The sequence below is a fragment of the Prinia subflava genome, chromosome 7 (assembly GCF_021018805.1).
Source record: "Prinia subflava isolate CZ2003 ecotype Zambia chromosome 7, Cam_Psub_1.2, whole genome shotgun sequence".
Lineage (NCBI taxonomy): Eukaryota > Metazoa > Chordata > Aves > Passeriformes > Cisticolidae > Prinia > Prinia subflava.
In genome coordinates, this window is record NC_086253.1 from 22,075,948 (window position 1) to 22,099,639 (window position 23,692).

The window sequence follows — 23,692 nt, forward strand, 5'->3', positions numbered from 1 at the left end:
AACTTAAGAGGCAAAAAGATTGCATTTTACATTTAGACAGTGCAAAAACTAAGTTTCACTTAAAGGGTGTCGGCTTAAGGAAGTCAGAAGCAAGCTTAAGAATCAATATTTTTTATTTACTGCTTGGTAGTATAAAAGTTGTATATAAACTATTTTGTTAAAAATACATTTAATCAAATTTAAGAAAAGCAGACTAATATGGCAAAATCCATACCCTTACAAAACAGCAGTGTAGTGTTAAAATGTTAAAGGCAATAAAATAGGCACAGTTTCTAAATCCTCTCTTACTTAGGTAGCAACACACAAATTCAATTCTTGCACATATCAGGTCTTATAATACCTTACATAATTACTTTATACAGGTAAACAATGTTTTACGTATCCAACATCTTTCCATCCCTTTTATTCTACACATTTTCAATGGAATCGAAATACAAAGTATTTTTAAAATAAGTAAAAAAATACATATTACTGTTTATACTTTCTTCCATCCTTTTGCCATTTATTCGCAGTACTAACCCATCATGTATCAAGATGCAATACCAAGACAAACTGCCCTTTTTTTAGGAGAAGCTTTGGGAACAGTCAGTAACTGTGTATCTTCTTTCTGAAAACTATTTGAAAACTGCTGTTTTCTCCAATGCTCCCTTTTTCCAGTAACATTTTATACTCATAGATATCAAGCTCTTGGAAACTGAAAGCTTATTACTACAACCAATACTAATTAAATATTCTAGAAATATTCTTCACACAAATAATCATGTGAAGCTTAATATATGCCTGTAAGATGTGCTTTGTGTTTATGCTGTACTTAAATATTGAAGAGATTTCATGAGCTGATTTTAAATTTATGGGTGCAGGAAGCAGGGCTAAACACTGAAGTTAGAGTCCTGGCCAAACAGTTATTTTGGATACTCAAGGACAGACAATTATCTCTAAAAATATCAATTTTAAAAAGAACAATAAAACAGTTATTATTTTCAAAGTTTGGGTGGGTAGTGGTAGAGTTTTTTTGGCAGCTCTAGCATCACTGAAAAGTACATAATCATAGGAGCAGTCAGTATCTTGTGGATACACATAGAAGGAAGACCACCAACAACACATACTTGCAGCAAAAGTGAAAAAACTTGATGTTTCCTGACAAGACATGAGAGTAACTAATACACAAGCAGGAAGAGTAATTTTGTACACACTGACTGTTAACACTGCATACATGAATCAATGAAGAAACACAATTCTCAGATATGAAGGAGAAACACAATTTAGAGCATTTGTATTTAAAAAATTGAAGGTATCAATTTAAAATAAATGCATTTCAAAAACGTACACTGATTTTCACTGAGTTCACAAAGCAGATTAGTTTTTAGTTCTCAGAATATAGTACGATCTCTACTAAAATGCCTTACATTACAGCTTATATTCTTAGGCACTCAAACTATATGATTTTCTATTACACAGAAAAGCTTGCTGAAGTGTTACAGAGATTTGCCTCCCCAAAACAAATAAAAGGACAAAGCTGAGATCATAAATAGATACAGAGAATTAACATCACAATACCATGGTAATTTTAGCATTAAGTCACACTTAAAATATGAATGGAGTAGTGTTGCCATGAATTTTCCTGGTTTGCTGAGCGTTCATATTAAAGGAGAAACGTGCAGTTTCTCACGCTGGTGAATTGTAAACACAGGACCATGTTTTGTAAATATTGGCAATGTTATGAATACTTTCTCCAAGAGAAGGGGAGGCTGAATGACAGCCTCCTGGACCAATGTGACAGGAGAGGTGGCGATACCCTTCTCCAATCCATGGTCACCTTGACACAGATATAAAATGGAAAAATAAACTAAGGGCAGGTCTTCTGCCCTGCTGCTGTTGTTGCACCCAGATCTGTGTCCCCAGTCTGTTTTCCTGGTTGGGCCTCCACGGTGATAGAGTAGCACTTAAGATTTTGGTGCCAATGAATACAACTACCCTTAGTCCAATAAAGACATTCTGAAGCACTTTAGTATATATTCCATAAAATTTTTAATACCCAATATTCCATATCCTTATCTAAGAGTTGAAATATGAGTGAGAAGTTACAAGAAAACAGGAGAACACAAGGCCTTGAGGAAAGTGACCTCACCAAGAACTCATCCAACTGCATAGGAAAAGATGTTCTTCAGCCTATGTTAAGTAGTTAAGGGAGGGGTATGGGTCTGGGGAACAACAATTTAATTTAACATCCACATAAAACTGAACCAGTCTTTACTGTGAGGTACCCTGCACAGAGTTTGAGGGCTTATGTAATAAAGGCACACATGCAGATTTGGCTGGCACAATTATTTCCCTGTATGTTTTACTTGGCTACAAGCAGTTAGATTAAAAGAATATTTTCAACTTTCAAAGGCTGGCTTTTATCTTCATCAAACACTTGTCAATTCTGAAGTGGGCAGAACAGGAGAAGAAAAATCCAGATGAGCCACTGGGGTGAATGCAGTTTATCCACGAGGTAATTGTATTACTCTTAATATTGAGCTCATAAATGCTTGTCTAAGTACAAAAAGAGTTTAAGACTTGATAAAGCTTTTATCTTTCCTGTCCAAAAACTTGTACGAATGTTTTCTTTTCAAGATGAAGCCATTCCTTATGATGTCCCCACAGATCAACAGTATTTAAGTGTCTAAATGTTACTATTTTACTGTTCAAAAACCATTAAGTGTTTAACCTTGCAGGAATGACATCACAGAACTTGTAAAATGCTACACTGCCATAAATACATTTCCTTAAATAGTATGCATCTCTTGGGAATTTTCAGTTTTCTCCAAAGTGCTTGCAGACAATCGTCTTCTGAAAGTTCCACCTGTAAGAGAAGAAAACAATTCTAAAAATAAATTAAATAGCAAAATCAGTTTTAGGATGGGCACACCAAATAAAAAGTTATCAGGTGCTCCGAAATGGAAAAAAACAAGCCACAATTACATGAAGTACTTGCCATGCATTCCAAGTTTAGCATGTGAAATCATAAAGAGGAACTAAAAATTGAGCTAGTTGAACTCTTGAAATGCATGGACAAACACATGGACAAAGTGACAAATCACACCACAGTGAGAAGCACTACCAATGGAAAATGTTACACAGCTTCAGTGTACCAGTACCAGTTTCTGTTTACCCAGTAGCTTAAAATGGATGTGCAAGAGCTCAACTCAAAGTTTTGACTTCAATTATCTCCTATTCTTTTTTTATGTGCCATGAAGCATATATAAAATAAAATTAACTGATGAAATGAAGTCTGCTGGGAACATGGACCTTGAAGACATAGAGAAGACATGCTACAACTTCCAACGATGCAGCCAGCCAGACACTAGGTAAGATGAAACACTGCAGAGGTTGCTTCAGAACATATCAGTTGAGGGGGAAAAAAAACTCTGGACTTGAGAGTAGCAGTGAATACAGGAAATCAGGAATGCTAATTCATTCAGGTACCGTCCAACTCAGGAATTCCACCTCATACAGGAAATCCCATTAACAGTGGTTAAAGTCAGCCACAAGGCACAAATCTACTGCCTCTGAATGACAGAAAAACCTTTTTCTAGCAGCAGTTAAACACACATTTATGTCTGCCTTCTTCTTATGCATCTGAAAATCTGAGTGAAATTCCCCCAAACCATAAGCTTTAATCAGAAATGTATTGACTAGAGGCACAAAAGTCTTAAATGGTCTTTATCTATTCAGTTTCAGTAAACTGGGCTACAGTAATTTATGAGAAGAAATAAGTAGCTGAAATAAGTAGCTGAAGAAAAGGTCTAACTAACACCTGCTTACACGTGAACAGCTTCTCACGATAGCACACAAAAACTGATCTAGAACCATGCTAGGAAACAGTATCATACCCTTTTTCAAGCAAGAGCTGTTTATTTTTTGTAGTGCAAATCAAACAGACCTGGCTGGTTTCCCAGATGATTTACAAAATAGCTCTGTTGGACTAAAGAGACCATTAAAATATTCTGCTGAGCCATTTCTCTGCTATTAGAACATTTGTTTTCAGAAAGGGCAAAACTTTAATCGTAAGGGAGGTTCTACAATAAAAAGCTGCCATAGATGGACAATTTTTTTATAGCTTTACTATCATATCTCTCTAGAGAACAGCTTATTTTTAAATTAAAGTAGTAATGGTTTAAATTCATAGAACTTTTAGGTAATTACAGGGAATAGCTTTCCTATTTAGGAGCAGAAAGAGCAAATTAGACAGAAAACTGGACTACAAAATATTTTGAGTGATTTCAAAATGATGGGGCTTTTTAAAGTAAATTGCACTGTAATTTATTTTTATGTATGCTCTATTCTTTCTATTTCTCATGCTTAATGAGAAGATAACTAGCTGGCCTTTAAGTAGAAAAAAATCCTTATGAATAATCTGATGAGATTTCTGTATTTCCCACTAGAGATACAGAAAAGAAATAAAAATAGTCACAGAAATAACAAAACAATTAGCCGGGCATGGAAATGCCAATCTAGTGAAGGAAGATGTTATCTTCTATTGCATTTAGCTAATATTGTTTTTTTAAAAGGGAAGACATAGAAACCACACCAACATAAAAACACCTTGAGCACAAGGACATTATTCTGAATCAGAGAATAAGAGTACTGTTTGCCTTTTGCTGACATCTGTAGATCCTACACAGATTTCAGTGCAGCAGTGAAACAGCAGCCACTAGGCACCTGTGATTCACCAAAATGGGCTACAGATCAAAAACTGTGAAACACTGGCATAGACAAGCATTTATCCAGTCTGATCTTATAAATGTCCAGCAATAAAGACACTTATTCCAATTTCTTAGTTTTTGAAACATGAGCTCCACCTCCTTACAATTTGGCCTATCACTGTCTTCTTATTTACTGAGAAAAAAAAAAAAAGTCAATACTCCATTACCCTCCATAACTTTTTTCTTATTTGGAAGCATACCACATCTCCAACTCTCTCTTCCTCAAAAGCAGTAATTTGTAATTATTTGGTATAATTTCGTGATGCGGCACACAGGCCAGACAAATACACTCTGCTTAGTTCAACAGTCAAACCCTGCTGTCAGTAAGGGTTGGGAGGAAGTATCCCACTGCATACCAGCTCTCTAACCTCAAGATACTCAAAGGCATTTGAGGCTTGTTGCTTTTCTAAACAGACCCAATTTCCTCTTGTGCATTTCCGTCTTCCATTTGAGGCTACCAATAGTTTCACACAACATAATTTTATCCTCTCTCTCAGCATACACAGAGTTTGGCACTGTGCAATTTGTTCACTTTCTTCAAGTCCAGTACCTTTACTGTGCCACCCCAGAACCTTTCTTCCTCAAGGGTCAAGTGTGAATTTTGAACCACAGGTGTGTAAAATCACCTTTCCCCTTCACATTATCCATCAGCATGTCATCAAATAGAGGTAAACCGTATTAACCTCCAGGGTTTTTCTTCCCCCCAACATTTTAAACTGTTAAAAAAAAAACCACCACAATAAGGACTGCATTTCAAAACCATGCCAGGCATGTTTTTCACATGCTTAACAGAGCAATTCAAGCAATTGACTGAAGTTGAGTGACTCACAAGAAAACCCCAACCTCCTGGCTTAGTTAGTTCCCCATGAGATCAGCAGTTTCATGTGACTCCATTGCTATTAGTCAAAGCTCCACAGATCTATCAGAGAAGTATCTGGTAAGCAATCATCTGACACAAGCATGCAGTACAAAGCAGCAGGCATAACAAATCAGTTGTAGTTATCGAATAACTATAGTTATTCCAGTGATACAACTGCCAGCAGCACTTGTTTGTTTTGGACAATAAGCACACTGCCACTAAATCTGAGCCATTGTTTACTGCCAAAAAATTAATATGCAGACATTTTATCTGTTAGACTAGTGATGCCACACCCACAAAAGTTATTTCAACACCTACTCTAGTTACAAAGTCTGAATAAACAGTTACATACGAATTTGGTGGATAAAAAAGCCTTTCCAAATTTAACATTAACTGAGTGACCACATGTCATTCTTGCAGACTTGTGTAGAGAATTTTGAAACTGAAAGATGAGTTTTCACACCGAACTGATGCATTTTCAACTGTACTGATTACTTTTACATATTTCACAACATAACACCTTCAGCATGAATTCCAAACGTTCAAATGTTTGATACCTGCATTTACTCTGAGCTTCTCCTCTCCTGCATTTCCTGTTTCACAGGTGTGGCAGGTGCCTCACTGACATCCTGTTTCACAGGCGTGGCAGGCATCTCACCATTCACACTCTCCACACCAGTAACAGACATCAAGCTTTTCCGTTCTTTGGAGTTTGATTTGTGATCCACTTTTGTGACTCGAAATCTGAGGGGAGCAAAAGAAAGTTCACTTGTATTTCCTCACAGATGACTTAGATCATTCTCAGGAGCAACAGCATGAGTAGAAACAAATTTCCAGGTCCCAAGAATAAAATGTCAGAGCACACACCTACATGTACCCTGCTTCACTTCAGAGCATCTTCCTTCTATCACCTACAGGTATTTCTAGTACTCACTACTGCTGAATCACACTTTCTTGGAGAACTGTGTTTTGAAGCAGAATCCACAGATTGCATATCACTTCTTAGAATAGTAATTTTCAAAGACAACTACAATATAAGGTAAGAATTAAAAATAACAAAGAGAATGAAGTGGTTTCTATAGCCTCAGACTTACTTAAGAAATACCAAATTCAGAAACAGAGAGATTTATTAGTGTGCAATTCTCGTTTCTTTTTAGCCTGTATCAAACAAGCAAGAGCCTTAGATTTATACCCACAGTACATCTCCATCTTTTTATATAGTTCTTAAAAAAAAGCACATTTACTACTTCAAGAAATAACATCAGTCTAACAGTAACAGGGTTATTAAAAAAAAATCACTGACTTTATAATCAGAGCAGAATCAGAGGATATCTGATCCAACACTGGCCACTGTAGCATTCTAAGAGAAGGATACAACAAAATGACCTAAGCCTTACCTTCCCACAGAAAGGACTGTAACTTCTCCGATACGACTTCTTCTGTTCTCTTTAGATTTCTGAGCTGGCTTTATGAGGTGCCATCGTTTGTGACTGCAGCGAGTACAAACATCCTTTTCCACCACTCCTCCGACAGTGTGGAAGTGATGGGCTTTGCAGCTGTGTCTGAAGGGAACAACGCCTGGCGACAAAGGAGTCCCCAGACTCACGGGACTCTCAGGAGAGGTAGGAGATAATGGGCTGTAGGAAGAAGAAATAAAGAAAATCTCATGCTTACTATAAAATACTGTTTCTTAAACAGGAAAAAGTATGATGTTCAGTTATGGCTAGTGAATAACCAGTTTTTACAGGAAACATTTATTTGCGAGGCTGTCTGGATTACAGCTCCCTCCAATAGTGTATTTTTGCAGTTAGAATCACTTTCACAAATTAATTCAGCTGCAGTCATGTGGTTAAGGTAACTAACACAAAAGACAAGGAAATAAGGAGGCGGGGGGGGGGTGTGGGGGGGTGAGGAATCAGGCCAAAGTAGAAGAGAACAGGTTACATGAACTTATACTGATGAAGACATTTAATAAGCTGATTACACTCACAAAAGAACTAGCTTGAAAAACTATGCAAAGTATTTCAGAATTGTTACAGGATCTCAAGGAACTCCCAGAAGAAGAGCACAGTCCCACAATATTGAAAGGAGGCAAAACTAAAATGTGTACCACAAGACAAAAAGAAACAGTATCATTCAATTTCAGGGGAAAATAATTAAGTTTTAAGCACCTAGAAAGAAAGAAAAAGCAGTACAACCTCCAAAAAGCATTTGAGATTATCTAGTCAAATCAATCTGATTTTCCTCTAAAACAGAAAAGCAAACAGCATAGATAGAAACCAGATGTACTTTTTTTGGATTTTAGCATCAATTTTAACACTGTCTGGTAACACAGCAGGCCAGAGCTCATGAAAAGTGAAATAACTGTAGAGTAACACACATTGTAAAAAATACTAAAAACAAATACAGAAAGTAATATATCTGTAGTTGCTGTGAAACTGCAAAGACATACTAAATGTGGGGGTTTTGGTCCTGGTGACATCAAGTGCTTTAAATCTGTCACTGGATAACAGAATAGAATAGTTAAAATATCCACAGACTTTAGGTCACCCATAGCAACACCAAACATAAGAAATTAGAATGATGAGAGGAGAACATGCATAGGAAAGACACACATACACAATACCAAAAATACTGGATGTACTGCATAAGGACAACACAAATTCTCTGTGTTTTAGCAGAAAGCCTTTACACAAACCAGGATTAAAAAGCAACAAGACAGATGACCATTCTTGACCAGAAAAAGAGGATCATGAGATGAACATGAATCATTAACAACATTCTTGCTTTAAAAGGACAAACAGCAGAAATAACAGAAGTACAGCCTAAGTGAACCTAAATTTACATTTCTCAGCATTAATCATGCCACATCTGATCCTACCACGCAGGTTTAGAAATCTCATTTCAAGAAAGATACAAACAAACTGCAGAGGCTCCAAAGGTGAACAGAAAGAACAAATTAAAGACATAAAATGTGCCAGAGAAGACTGGGAGTTACTTGGATGTTTATCTTCAAAATAAAAATAATGACAAGAAATATTTAATAGTCTTCAAAAAAACAAGAAAATGCTATTACGGAAAATAAAGTTATTCAATACCTGAAGCAAAGACAGAATGAATGGATTCAACTGAGAGAAGTGCAGATTTTACTCAGCCATAACTATTTCTATAATTAGGAAGTTTCACAGCACCCTGAACTTGCAAAGAAATACAGAGGATTTCTACTTGATTACAAAAGCTTCAGGAATATCTGTCAGATTCTGTAAGAGCAATCATTTTTCCTCTTCCTCACTATTCATATTTTAATACACTACTGAAACTATAGTCTAAAACACTCAAGATAGCATTACACATGGCTATGCACAAAATTCAAATAAATATTTCTACACAACCATAAAAGTTTAAAAATATCTATACTTGAGAAGAAACCCCTTTGGATATTCAGGGTTTTTTTTCAATAATCAAGCCTCTCACCATTAGAAGAGGTGTTTAATGGTTGCATACTCAACTCTTTGTTTTGCTGAAACTATATACTCCTACTTCTTTTATAGGTAACACAATAATACTTGCACTTTCATCTCCTCTGCCTTAAATATGAACACAGGGTTGTATTTAAAGTGTACTGAGAGTAGTCTAGATATAGCTAAAACCACTCGTACAGATACAAGCACTTTTACACATATGATGCATCAACAAGTTTTTTTACGCATACAATGCATCTAAGGCAAAGCTGCTTTCTCTACATCTAAACAGGTGTGCAGTGAAAAATCCTAAGAGGTAGGTCAACCAATGTCTACTGCCACAACTATAATGAAAAAGTAAACCAAAGGAGGCACAGAAAAAGATATCTCTTCTAAGTTAGCACCTATACAAATGAAATGAGTGCTGTTCTGTTCTTTGAAGCCGGAGTAGCTTTGGACTAAACAACCTCGTACGTAACGTCACCCCAAAGTAAACCAGTATTTGCAGCATCTGTAAATCTTTACCCCAAAATGCAGTCAAACTGCATCATGTACCTAGAACACATAACCAGAACAGTCAGTCACTAATCCAGGGTATATGTTAAAATGAAGGACTCAGACACAACAGAAAATCAAAGTATTATCCTCTGAGCTGGTAACTCAAGCATGCAATGTAGTCTTAGAAGTGTTCAGGAAACAAAGTCCTTTGAAAGCACATGCTTTTAGTTGCCTCAGGAAACATGCATTAAAATGAGGAGTAATTACCTTTCAGGTTCAAAGACACTGCTATCTGCTACCATTGCCTTTAACACATCAGCATTTGCTGCAATGAGAATAAACAGAACTCTTCAAAAGTGAACGGTTCTAACTTTAGAAAAAAACAAAACCAAAATTAAAGTTCCTCAAAGAAATTTCATTTAGAAGAAAGATGACTGCATTATGTATCTCCAAAAACTTCATAAGAGAAAGCTGCAGAAAAAAATAATAATTCTATGAGTAGTCTTAACATGAGCTACTAAAATTTCAGTTCATATTGCCCTCAAAGCTCCACCCCACTGCAAGCCATGAAACACAGCCACCTACAACAAACTCTCCAATAAGATCTCTGAATCACCTCACACCTTTAACCCAACTTCAGATTAAAAACATCAGTTTAAGTGAGGCCTACAAAATGCAAATTCCTTATCAGCCAAGAACTTTCAATTGCTCAGTTCTTATCAAAGAATTACCTAATCCCAATCTTAAGAAAAAATACACAAACTCAAAGCGCTAACAGTCTAAAAAAAGAAAACATGAGAAAAAATCCCCAAACAGCAAAACCCAAAAATCTCCACATGCAAACCCAAAACCACCACTTTTCCAGAGGACTAATCTTCATTCAGAGGCAACTCACAGCCAGTTCAATGGTTAGAACTCTTGATTTATACAAATCAAAAATTAAAAGGTTGAAGACTCTGGTCTTATAAAAAAATCCAGTCTCCTAAATATTTCTTCTACTGGGAAAATACATTCTGAACTAACCAAGCCTTCCAGGGGGTGTTTATTTTGGTTTTGATTTTGTTTATGATTTTGTTTGCTCAGTCACATCCTCCTCTTTATACTTTACTTTGCACACACATGTAGACAACATGTACAAAATTCAACACCAGTGCTATATACTCAATTGTCTCAGTTATGCACAAGCCTCTCATCAGACAAAAGCTGCAAGAATCACTTCAGGACAAGAAGCTTCATCTAGTCAAAACATAAAAGTTTCTACAGGCTTTAAGCACTGCCACTAAGAAAGCAACACTGAGCTTTTACTTCACAAACAAAGCAAAAAGCTGAAGCAAAAAACCCCAAATACCTAAACAGTTAAAATATCTGGAAATATACATGACCAGAATTTACCATACAAAACAAATTTCAAGTGAGCACAAAAATTCCCTATTGTCCTTGAAGTTACTGCCTTGTAAAGACAATTTCAAAGAGCTAAGAATGAACAAATTGGTTATTAAATGAAAGCACATGAACATACCATACATCAGACTATCCAAAAAAAAATATTTGCTATAGAACACCATCACAAGGGCTGCTAACTTCAATGTCACAATACTATACCTTCATTTTTCATGATGTAGTTAACAATTTGTCCCACAGTGTCACTATTCTCATGTATAGTTTCATTCATTTCTGTGCAAAGAAATAGATATGTTGTCAGTATCTTGGCCTTATGAATCAAGAACTGGATTGTTTTAAAAACAAATAATGATAAAAAAGTCACAACCAAAACCAAACACACACCAAAAGAAACTACATTTTAAAAAAAGAGGCAAGATCTCCTGTCACTATGGAGGGAAAGCTTAGATAAGACTTTATTATCCTTAATCAGTAAAAACCATAAACACAGGTTTGTCATCTGTACATCAGCCCAAACAAATTCAGCTAAGAATCAATTAAGCTCAGTATTTGCACATACTTCAAAATTCCTTCTCTAGTTAGTAAGGAGGAGACAAACAAGAGAGCAGGGAGGAATCCTAACAACAGGGAGGAAAAAACCCAACCCAAACCAAAACATTAAACTGTCTCCTATGACTATTCTAAAACAGGTAATATCGGCTTTCAGTATGGGGTGGATTCAATTTAAGATTTTCACCACATCTACAAGGACATAACAACTGAATAATTAAAAAAAAATGAAAACTTTTGGAATAGAATGCACTCATTAACAATATTAAAAGCTTCCCTAGAATAACCTGCAAAGACTGAAGATCATCAGTTGGGGAACTAAAGCAGTGAAGATGCAAAACTGTGCCCTCCCCTAATAATTATTACAATGCTTTATTTTTTTAAAAAATGGGGTTGAGGTAAGTTTGAAAGGCTAGACTCTAAATTCTTCTCTTAGGGAGTAAATTAGGGGTTTCCCCACCTCTGTACCCAGGCTTCATTTTAACACCTGCAGCTTTGCAATGTAACTTAAAGGCAGCTAGTTCCTGCCACTGAGACATGGGGGATGTCCCCGTTCCATCACCCGTCCCCTGTCCCACTCAGGGGAACGATCAGCTAGTGCCACTCACTCCCTGCACGGCTGCCCCGGGCACTGCATGCTCAGGAACACACTGACACATCATCACTGCACCACATGGGTCTACCCTTACCACAGAGCCACTGCAATTTGCACTCATTAGGAACCCACTGAAAGAAATTAACTGGAAGGAAGGAAGAGGAGTGACTTAACTGCTGCCTTTACTTACATTTTATTGACTTCATTTACAAGTGACTTGACTTTTGTTTTTACTTACATTTTACAAATGCTATATACACCATGTTACTATAGCCCTTCCCACATGGTAACATCTGTTTTTTCCCCCAAGTAAGAATAGATGGGAATAAGGAACAATAAAAACAAGGGCACAAATGAACAAACCTTAGGATAAAAACAATGGCATCGTTCAGGTAAAGTTATAAGTAGCATTACATAAAATAGAATGAAGATATTCAGTCCAAAGGCTTGGTTTTATAAAGAGAGGGGAGATGAGAATGACAGCACAACAGGAAAAAATTAAGATTCTAAAACACAGAAACTAAGCTTTTAGGCTTTAAATGGCAGCTTTTTGCCACTTCTCAACTAGCACCTAATAGTACATTAATACTTTGTTGTTAACAGTATGTAGAATGCAGAAAAATGATCTGGTGACTCCATCTGTGGAGTTGCAAACAAATAATACTGATACTTTGATCCCTATGTAAGCTCTTACTTGATGTTAGCAGACTTGCATGGGAAAGCGGAACTAGATTTGACTGGCAAAGATCAAGCCCCAAATGACATACAATAAAAAAATATTATTCTTAATACTGCTTTGAAGTCAAATATAGACACAGAAATGACAGAAGTCTCACAAAAAATTATTTCATAGTAGTTGCAATGTACAGAAATAGGAGTTTGTTTATTAGACTGGATTACCTATTTTTTCATCAATTTTTTCTTCTTCTACTTCTTCAGCTTCTGTTGTACAACGATATCCTTTTTTCTTAAGGATATGGCAGATAAGAATCCCCAAGAGACCCATGATGAAGAAAACAGGAACCAAAGCAAAGGCAATATACTCTAGGTGTTCAGCCTTGCCATCATTGCCATCCACTTTAGTTGTCAAAGTAGTTGTCTGTAAGCCATGGCTTGACAAAACCCACGGAACCTCTTGATCTATGTAAATCAATAAACACATGTATCACTATACACTGTAAATCACTTGAGAGAATTCAGAAAATTGCAAGCATGACCAAATCCCCACAGTACCTTCTGCAACGATGAGGACAACACATACTCTGTTGGCTGAAAACTTACACCAGAAACAGCAGATATTCCCTCTTCACCAAACAACTACAAACATTTAACATCCAAAAAGCCTGTGTGATATTTCTTCAAGGTAACAGTGAGGAACCAACCATATCGTAGCCTGACAGGCCTGAAATCTCAAATAGAGGGCTCACATATTTCACAGCTGAGTAACACCACCACTGCTCCTCGTTCATGTAAAATTACCAATAAAATGTGGATCCTTACCTAATACAAGAGTAAATACAGGATTTAATATTGACCCTTGCTTAGAAAAACTATCAGGTGTGAAAGAAATAGATTTGTTTTTTATTTTTCTTTTGACAGTGAGAATTCTCAAAAGAAAGAGCATCTAACCTTTATTCATCAGAATAAGGTGGGCTTATTCTTTGTTTGTCTGAGATATGGAAATCATTTTGTATTTAAACTTGAAACAGGACATGAAAGAATTCTTTTTTCTTGCAAAGAATTAAAGTTGAAGCACTGTGACACACTATATCCACAATTAAGCACTTTTGTTTTATTTAAGTCCTGAATTTCACAGATGTAAACCCCTTTAAGATTGCAACTGTTTTATACTGCAAGGAAACAAAAGACAGGAAAGGGTAAGGGATACAATCATGTAACTGAGAAGGCTGATCTTGAATGCAGTTTATTTGTGTTCTAAGATTTTATAATTCATGCTTTAATATACCAAAATAGAATTTCTTTTTTTTTTCTATCTCATCAGGTAGCAGTGGCCACTAAGTATGCCAGTTGATCAACAAAGTAGTTTCATTTACTTTCGAAGCAGGAGAAAAGCCATCTTACCAGAGAAGTATTACTTGGATGACTCAACATCTCAGAATCTAATAAATCCAACTGAAACAGTATACATCACAAGCTCTTAAGGGTATTAATAAATAAGCACCTTTCATGTTCAAATGTAAGACAACAACTGGCAGATACTTTGGATTTTGTTGCACTGTATCCATTTTAAGAAAGAATGGGAAACGCCTCCCTACTATCAACAGCCACTTGCTAGTTGCGCTGTTTTGTGGAAGGGTCACAAAATTTTCAACTCAACTTTTTAGGTTTTCTGCCTCTCTTTGTGGCAAGAGTGGCATGCATTACCCAAACACATATCTATGTTCCACAGAACCATGGCAGGGAACTCTCACCAAACCGAGAGAGCAAGGGGGCCTTATCCCATGGCTAGAGGTCCATGCCTCAGGCCTTCCAAGTCGTGGTTCACTGCAATTCCTCCAAATAGCCAAGTGGCTTTAGGAGGTACCCTCCCATTCAGTTCTCTGCTACCCCACTTGCTGTGCTCCTGACAGACTGTAGCCCTGAAAACAGGTTTAAACTGGATTACTGAGATAACCAGGTTTTAAGAAAAAAATGCCACAAAAAAATCTTTCATTTTTAAGCAGTCATTTTACTGAATCAGTATAGCCTGAGGTTTGGCAGACTTCTCTATTAAGACAATCCACTGACTGAGCATGCTGAAGTGGGGAAATAACGATGAGCAGGAATACCCAAGTACATCTAGAACAAAGTTTCCCAGAGTCATGTTAGTAACATGGAACCACAGTCTCAGAGTATGTTCAAAAAATAAAGGCAGCAGCATTAATTATGTGCAAAAAAATTTTAACTGTGCGGGCAGCTCAAGACCAGGTTGGATAAGGCCTTGAGCAACCTGGTCTAGTGGGAGGTGGTGCAAGGAGAATTGGGACTGAACAATCTTTAAGGTCCCCTCCAATCCTCAGCATTCTATGATTCTATTAAAAAAAAGTATAATGTCAAGCATAATTATTTTAAAATCATCAACTTGAAACCCCACCAGCTTAACATAACTGCTGAAAACATAAACACAATTTAATCATCACCCTCCAAAAGAGTAAACCCTCAAGAACCCCTCAGGTTGAGATTCCCAGCCTCATTAACAAGTGACACCTGTAAAAGTCTGCATGTCAAGAACCATGGTTTCAATTTCTTTGTTTTCTGTTTCTCTTTCTTCCTACATAATCAGTTTTATGATTTGGTCCTTCTGCTTGTATACTGCCACATGATACACCAATGAAAAAAATCTCATTAACTAAAATCTCATCTGCAGTCAACAGGCAATGATAACCTAGACAAATGCTCAAACAGGCACAGCCCAGGCAAGTGGAAAGGAGAATTGTGCCTGTACTGGCACTTTTTTAACTGACAGAAGAATGCTGAAAAACCATAATTTATCAACTGAACACTCCATAACATACAGTCCATTAATTGGGTTAAGGTATATAGAGGTCTTGAATTAGGAAGGAAAACATAGAAGTACTTTTTCATTTAAAAATCCACTAAATTAACATGTATACGTCAACATACTAATTTATTTACATAGGCCTATGGGACTTTGGTTGTAATTAGATACCTAAAAATTCAATCCTCTCATTAAAATTCAACAAGAAGCAAACATAACTAGTAAAACATTTTATCAACAACATTTCTATAAAAACACATAATTTACATAAAGTCCAGAAACTGCTTGATACCATTCATTTTTTTTTCAGACACAAAAATTCACCAGAAGCAAAGCAAAAATATCCTAGAAGAAACTAACTTAGCTGAATCAAATACTTGGTGCTGTGTACAAGCAGAGCACTCAGCTTTCATTATCAAACACCCTACACAGTCTGCCCTCAAAACCCTGAGCAATTATGACATAATGCAAAGCCAAGCCTTGAGTAGCTAAATGGGCAATAAATTTTCTGTCCCAAGTCACAGCTACATCATCCCCGACTGCACATTCCCTATTCCCTCTCCCCAGAGGCACATTATGCTTATATCAGACTGTTGACAGTTTACCTCATTCCTGTGATGTATGATGCTGCTTCTCAATGGTTTTAATCAGGCCAGAGCAACCTTCCTTGACTTGAGTCAGTTCATAAAGGAACTGATTTATTTCAGTGCTTTGCTGTCCTGGCATTTTTATAAACCAGTCATTGTATACCAGTCTAGATATGAAAATTACTTGAAGATGTCATCTAAATGAAATTATTCGCGAGTGATATTCAGCACATTTAGTGACGCTTAAGCTGTAAATAATAAATTGCACTCATGCTACTAAATCAGATCCCATGTACTCATTGGCTTAAAAATATATGCCAAGTACTAAAGTTGAATATTGCCTGCCCTGACTTAATCCTTACCTAAGAATTAAAATATAGTCAACCTCAGACAAGTCTTTTGGTTCTAATCACTGCTATTCAGATACAAAGGTAGTGTTCTTCCACCTCAGCAATTGCTCAAGGCAATTTACAGCACCTTCAGGAAACAGAATATAAGAACAAAAAAGTTAATACATAAATGGAAAAATACTTCACGCTTCATTAAATTCCAATTTTTACATGGCATAGTCAAACTTTTCATAAAGTACATGACAAATTTCTAGAAGTATTTAATCTTAATCCTATCTTGCTTAAAGTACAACTCAGATTTGTGAAAAACAAATTGTTTTAATAACCAAGATCAAAACAGTTTAGTTCTTTTATTAGCAATATACAACTCAGCATTAAAATAATGCACTGTTTTTCTAAATCTCCTGTACTAAATCTAAGTACGAGCTACACCCATCTGATTACTTCAAGCACATTCCACTTATTTTTGTATTGTTTAATTTACAGAAAGTGGCCCATAAACAACAATGTAATCTTCTCCCTGCTCTACTAGTAAAGAATCCTATTTAGTTACTTTGGATTTTGCCCATTATGCCCATGCCAGTTAGCTTTTATGGCATGCCTTTCAAAAAGGTTTATTTACATGTTATGAATTTGATTATTTGAGCAACCTACCTGCTAGAAAAAAGTACATATATATTCACTATCTTGTCTGTGAAGTTTAGGGAGTTACAAAATCATATTCCGTGCTTTTAGGCATGAAAATGAAACAGATATCAATCTCACAGTATACAGAAACAATTGGCCTTCATTTTAATTAATATTTGTTGGCCTTCATTTTAATTAATATTTAAACAAATTAAATACAATCACATATAACCTATTTAAGTAAAAAAGAAATGAAATATTATGGTATGGCACACAATCTCCTCAAACATCTCAGCTAAGTACAGCTGCAAAACTGGCCTCATAGCAACATCGGCTCAGGCATTTCTCCCCCTCCTCACCATTAATGTGCCAGTCTACCCATCTGCAGAAAAAAGGGCCATCACTTAAGGTTCAAGACAATAAGACAGAACATTGTTTGTATGGGTGGGTTTTGGTTCTTTTGGGGGCTTTTCTGGTTCTTTGCTTTTTTCTTTCTTTCGTACCAGGATCACTTGTGGTTCAATTCACCACTGCTGTCAAAAGCATTGCTTAAGCTTTCTGTGGCAATGCCACGAGGAGAAATGGCCAGGCAGCCTGTGGCTCCAGCTCCCCCTGCAAGGAAAAGACACCTGATGATGATGCTTGTGCTTCATCCGCTCCTGGCTCTAGAGGAAGTGCGTTTTGAACCACATTAAACACTAACGACACTTCCTCCCTCCAGATAGCAAAGGCAGATGGATCACAGAGATTTGGACTGGAAAGGGCTTTAAGGACTGTGTAATCCCAACACCACCACCATTGGCTAGGACACCTCCACTAGATCAGATTGCTCAATCTGGATGTGTTCTTTCATTTATAGCGTTCATTTTAAGTACCATTTAGCGTAAAACTTGTTTCATATTAAATTACATGCTTTTAAATTCAGGCATAAAAATAACAACTCCTTGTTTATTAGCTCAATTTCCTAAATACACACTAAATACCTCAATCTCAAGAATGTAAGAAACTAATTTACTTTTAAAAATTTGAGCTGTAGTGAAGTTAATTCAATGCCAGTTTGTATCTCCTAGCATTTCAGAAGTGGTGGATATTTCCTCAAAAGTAAATAAATTCTAAATCAGTTGTGTATTTTCATTCAGTATCTTCAACTTACTCAGAGATAAAGCATTCTATGAGAGCTGCAGTAGAGGTTTCTATAATCAAGTTGAATTAATATTTTTTAGATTCTTAATTCAGGTTCTTAGCAAGGAAATCATTTAGGTAAATCATCTACTCTGATGGTAATCATGTATTCATTTAATACACATATTTAATTATTTTACTAATAGTAAAATTAACAAGAACAGTTGGATGCAACTTCAAAACAAATACACTTTTCACGAGTTATTTGATTCAAATAGTATTTATCTATTGTGGACACTACAGCCAAATCGCGTTTGCAAAAATAAGCAGATTAAACTACTAGTAATTTCAATCACAAGACAAAATATACCACTGTCCAAAGCACACACAAAATAATTAGGAAACGTTAGGGCTTCTCTGCCTTACTAGTCAAGTGGTAGCTACAGAAGAGAGCAAACAAATCAGAAAAGTCAGTAAAGAAGCGATTTAAAAAAGTTTATTTTTTAAAGGGAAAAACCTCTTAAGTGAAGAAAACCTATTCCCTACCACTTGCTTTGTCTATTGTTCAAGGAAATTGTACTTCAGGGAATATGCTTGAAGTGAATAACAAAGGAAAAACATCTATCATCGAAGAAGAACATTCAACACATTTGTGAATTCCGCTTAATTTCTTCTAGCTTCCTTGTAGTAATCAGAACCTACAACCAGAAGTGAAATAAGCAGGAAGTGAGACGACAAAAAGGAAGCCCCATGATGAAGGAACATACTGACAACTAAACACAGTGCCAACTGCCTCAGAGGTTAAGCAGGGCTTAGTTAAGATTAAGAATTTCTGCACCTACTTTGTGAACAGCAACAGCAGGACCCAGGCAGCAAGTCTTAGGCAGGACCCACCTGAACTTAACACCAAACAGCATCCATGGTACCCAACACTGTGTTCACAACCATAAACCACCAAGCTTTTCAGAGTAACTCAGGCTGGAGCCTGCTAAGAGTCCTTACATTAGAGACAAAAATCTCTGGCTCATGGAAGTCACTACAGAAGTTTTGACTGTAGGCGAATTTCGCAGGTCTGGAAAGAGAGCTTTCTACTCTGAGAGGTAAGTTTCCACCCTGACAAGTTCGTTATTAATATCATTTTTTTCTGAATTACACACCCTATCAATACATTCAGTAGATTTTCTGCAGAAAGTTTTAGACTCGCTTCTCTGAACGCCTGAGGGTAGGGTGGGGATTCAGAAAGGAGATATCTGCTATGTAAGGCAGGTCCTACTCACAACAAAAAAAATATAGCTCGAAGTATTACTGTATAATGCATATAAGACTCAACAACTCTGAGTGCTGAAATAATTGCAATGAGCACTGCAATTCCCTCACAGCCAGACAGAGCTTGTTAAGAACCAACAGTGAAGACCGAGCCTAATCCATCATCACTCACCACACCAGATCTGACATTAGGCATCTGACATTATTTAGAATTCAATGAGAAAAAAAACCTAACAGTACATGGAGCAGTTTTGTCCTGTTGAGAAAAAGAAAAAATTAAATATAAAGGGAAGGAAGATTTAGTATGCTCTTTGTGCAACATAATGTGTTTGATAATGCTGCATTAACATATAGAGAGACAAAAAGCTTATGATTCACTGTTTACCAGTACTAAATTGCAGTGCTGACGGTGTAATTCCTTTGGTCTCTACTTGAGCAGCATATAGCTCCTACGGCAAAAATACACAGAGCTGATGCCTTACATTTGCATTTCTGCCAGAAAATTGTTCCTCAAATTTCAGTTTTCAAATAAAACACACCCTGTAAACAGCTACAGTACATTAAATAGACATTTCACCAGTATGGCCATTAAAAAGCAATGAAATAAAATCCTTCCTGGACACATCAGTTATTTAGTACTATTGCATATCATTGGTTAAAATTACAAGTACAACTGGCATCTAGTGAGTAGCACTAAATCAGTGCCATTAAACACATTACATCAATGAATTTATGCATGCTAACTACAATCCTCACTAGTTTACAGGAGTCAAAAATCAAATTTAACCCAAACCAAAGTATCTCTTGTGTGAAGAGGTATACTGCAATCTTGAGATACAGCACATACATTGACAGAAAGCATTTGCAAACCCATGAGAAAATTCTTTCATAGCTTTTCCATCTCTTGCTAGACTCCCCAACTTTTAGCCTGCATAAGTACAGTCCTATTCACATAGGTATGCGACTAAATTGCTGCTTTAGTTATTAAATCCTATAAATGCACATAGCATACCAAGAGTTCTCCACCCAACTTCAAGCTCAATCCTGAATATAAAAGCAATCCTGAATATAAATATTTGTAAAAAGCCTGTATAAACCTACCTATACTCATCCCTTCATTTACTGAAATATCTGTTAACAGCCTCCTCAAGATACCACTAGTACGTAATCTGCATAGTAACCACAGCATGTATAAACATGCAGTAATATGCTGAAGTAACAGCCAAAGAACAAATTGGTTTTTATTTCTCTGTTTTTATATATATATATATATATACTTTAAAAATATATATTTGGTCATGATCAAGAAGAGAAGAAAAATGCACAATTTCTCTCCTCCTCCTGCCTTTGCATAGGAAACCTCAGGTCCTCAGATAGCACCTATCAGTCAACATAAATCTGAAATTCAAGGTGCCTAGTTACACTTATTTCTTTCCACTCTCCCGAAGCACTGGATGGCAAGTCTTCCATTCGTCTTGCTTTTTGGAAAATAAACAGCAGATAGTAGATATGTCAAACTCTTCTGACTAAGCTTGCCTGCACCAAGTAATATACACATACACAAAAGGAACGCCAGAAAAGAAATATTTCTGGATTTATTCTTTGCTAGTAAGTATGGCCATCTTAACTGTTTCCACTAAGTTGAAAGTTTACTCTCAAACAAGCTGGTACACTCCTACTTATGTCACACCTCCCCCAAACTAATACAGCTGATCAAGGTGAAAGTGGAAATGAGCATCAATTTTTATTCCAAGTGTTTGAGTATCACGGACAATGCACAAAAAAAGAGCACTGCAGACTGCACAGGCAACAAATTCAGTTTCATTTTGAGATTATTAGTACCCTAACAGCTGTGGTTAGACATAAACAAAGAAAATGTCATTTTAAACTAACTTCCTCTGGTGATATTGTATGTGTGCAAGGGCTCTTCAGAGTTCTCAAGCGTCACAGTCAACTTTTCATTTCCAAAACCTAAACGCTAAGCCAAGCTTAACCTCACAAGTGAGGGTAAAATAGAAACAATTCTTTAATGCACTTCTATCTTAAGAGCCATCCGATTCCAGTTAATCAGCTACGAGGGAGTTTCCAGACTCGAGCTCGTACAGCTCATTATAGTTCTGGGGTTTTTGCTCCCCTCGCCACCCCTGCCCAACAGCTACTACACCACAGGCCGGGGTGTCCCGACAGTGAGCACCGGGTGATCGCCGAGGGCACTCGCAGCCCGCCCGAGCGGCCCCGCCGCGCTCCGCTGACAGGCGGGACAAACTTCAGCCCTGCGGAGCCTCGACCGCTTCCCAGCCCGCTCCCCGGAGGGGGACGCGCCCTGCCCTGCCGCTCTCCTCCCTCGCCCCCCGCAGGGACTCGAATGCCAGGGACCCCGAGGAAACCGCGTCGGCCCCCGGCAGAAGTAGCGGCAGCGGGGTCAGCCTAGGCATCCGAGCGGCGAGTGAGGCCGTGCTGCCAGCGAGGTCACAGCCGCGGAGCCGTACAAGGGCCGCCGGCGGGGAACGAGGGAGTCGCGGACTGAAGTGCCCACCGCGGCGAGGGACCGAGGCCGCAGCGACCCACCGAGAGCGGAGCTGTTGCGTGGCCAGTGAGTCACCGGGACCAGCGATGGCGCAGTCGGCGGGACCCCGCCGGTGGCCGCCGGAGCCATTCCCGCCGCCTCGCCCGCGCTGCTCCGCGTTGGCAGCGGGGCCGCTGCCGCGCTGCCCGGCCCGGCCCAGCGGCGGCGGGGCGCGCCCTGCCCGCACAGCGCCTGCGCGGGCCCGCCGGCCCGGGGCGGTGCTGCCCCGCAGCGCCCGCCCTGCCGGAGTTGCCGTGGGGAAGCTGCGAGGCGCGGTGCTAGTGTCCAGCGTTAACGGGGGTGATCTTTATACACTCCTGTGGGGCTTACCCCGAAGGCACCCACACATTAGTATCATAACTCCCAGATGTGGTTTCCTGAGCCTCGCAACTGCAACGCTGGGGTGCGGCGAGGGGGCAAGATGGGCGCGGGGCATCGTCTCCTGAAGGGTCCGAGGTGACTCCTGGACTCGTTTGCTTGGCACTGGTCGTGTGCCGCAATGGTTCCCGAGTGCCTGGGGTGCAGTGCCACCGTCATGGAGTTGCCCACGGGGGAGGCTCTCCCCAGGCAGGTTTGGGTGTGTCTCCCGATGGATTCAAGCTGTGGCGAGGAAAGGCTTCTCTGCCACTGCCGCCCCAGGCGCCGTGCTCGCTGTGCCGGCAGCTTCTTCGCTGCCAGGGCATAGCATGGCCCAAGGGCTGAGGAGGTGTGTCAGCAGCAATTGTGTGCACCAGCTCGGAGCCTGTTATCGGAGCTGCGCGGAAGATGATTACTGTAGGGGCACGGCAGTGCTCCTGCCCCGAGGAGCCACAGGGCCTTGTGGAAGGGTTGCCACCACTGCAGCTTTATCACCAGGACACACAAACGTTCAGAAACGAAATGTGGCCCTGTATTTACTGTCCCTTAGCATGCTGGGCATTGCTTCTGCTCACTCTGTTACTTCTTCCCATGCACTAGGCCTCAAATTCATGCTTTATTCCTTAAATCTTCACTGCTAAACTCCAGCTGAGTTTTATACTCTGGTAAACCAACTCCCATGCTTAGAGCTTGGCCCACTTTGCATTTCAGCAACCACAGCTGGACTTTCCTCTTGACATGGCACAAAGCTAAAGACTTATTCTTGTACCAAGGCAAAGGCAGCTATAGCTTCCCAGTACTTCAAATACAATACTCTAACTTATTCTAATCTAAATAATTTATTTACGTGCCATTACTGATTTTGAATACCTAAGGTAAACACCACTCATTTAAAGTATAATATTGCAATCATTATAAAGACCGATAGACTTTTTGAATAGGTTTTTTCATCTGGTAACAACATGGTGTGCAGGCATACCCTTATCAGCCCCTAACTAGACCCATCCACAGGTAGATTTAGAATACCAGACTGCCAGCTTCCTGTTTGGGACAGTCACCTCAACTGATCTCGCCTCCCCTCACTACCTTCCAGTCTCCTTTTCTAGTAAAAAAAAAATTTATAAAATTATGTTCTCAAAAATAGTACATCAGTACCATTTCTGCAGCAGACAAAAAAGAAGTGCTCTGGAAATAATGGAAGTTTGAA

The 23,692-nt window shown here is 38.4% G+C and overlaps 1 protein-coding gene across 1 annotated transcript; it reads right to left on the minus strand.

Annotated features, from left to right (window-relative positions):
• Nucleotides 1–95: 95 nt before the first annotated feature.
• Nucleotides 96–22,318, minus strand: RELL1 (RELT like 1). The gene is made up of 7 exons (XM_063401754.1): nucleotides 22,131–22,318; nucleotides 13,012–13,251; nucleotides 11,169–11,240; nucleotides 9,834–9,891; nucleotides 7,005–7,244; nucleotides 6,165–6,351; nucleotides 96–2,845 (listed from the first exon to the last, which is right to left on the minus strand). The coding sequence occupies exons 1-6, from the start codon at nucleotides 22,216–22,218 to the stop codon at nucleotides 6,171–6,173; spliced, it is 879 nt and encodes a 292-aa protein (XP_063257824.1). The 5' UTR covers nucleotides 22,219–22,318; the 3' UTR covers nucleotides 96–2,845; nucleotides 6,165–6,170.
• Nucleotides 22,319–23,692: the final 1,374 nt, after the last annotated feature.

What these genes read in the sequence shown, in the direction of transcription:
- RELL1 (XM_063401754.1), bottom strand. Translation starts at nt 22,218, where the DNA reads ATGGCTCCGGCGGCCACCGGCGGGGTCCCGCCGACTGCGCCATCGCTG. An exon ending in AAAAATTGATGAAAAAATAG is followed by an intron (nt 11,241 to 13,011) that starts GTAATCCAGTCT and finishes TTCTTTGCACAG; the next exon opens with AAATGAATGAAACTATACAT. An exon ending in AGTGTCTTTGAACCTGAAAG is followed by an intron (nt 7,245 to 9,833) that starts GTAATTACTCCT and finishes TTCTTCCTACAG; the next exon opens with CCCATTATCTCCTACCTCTC.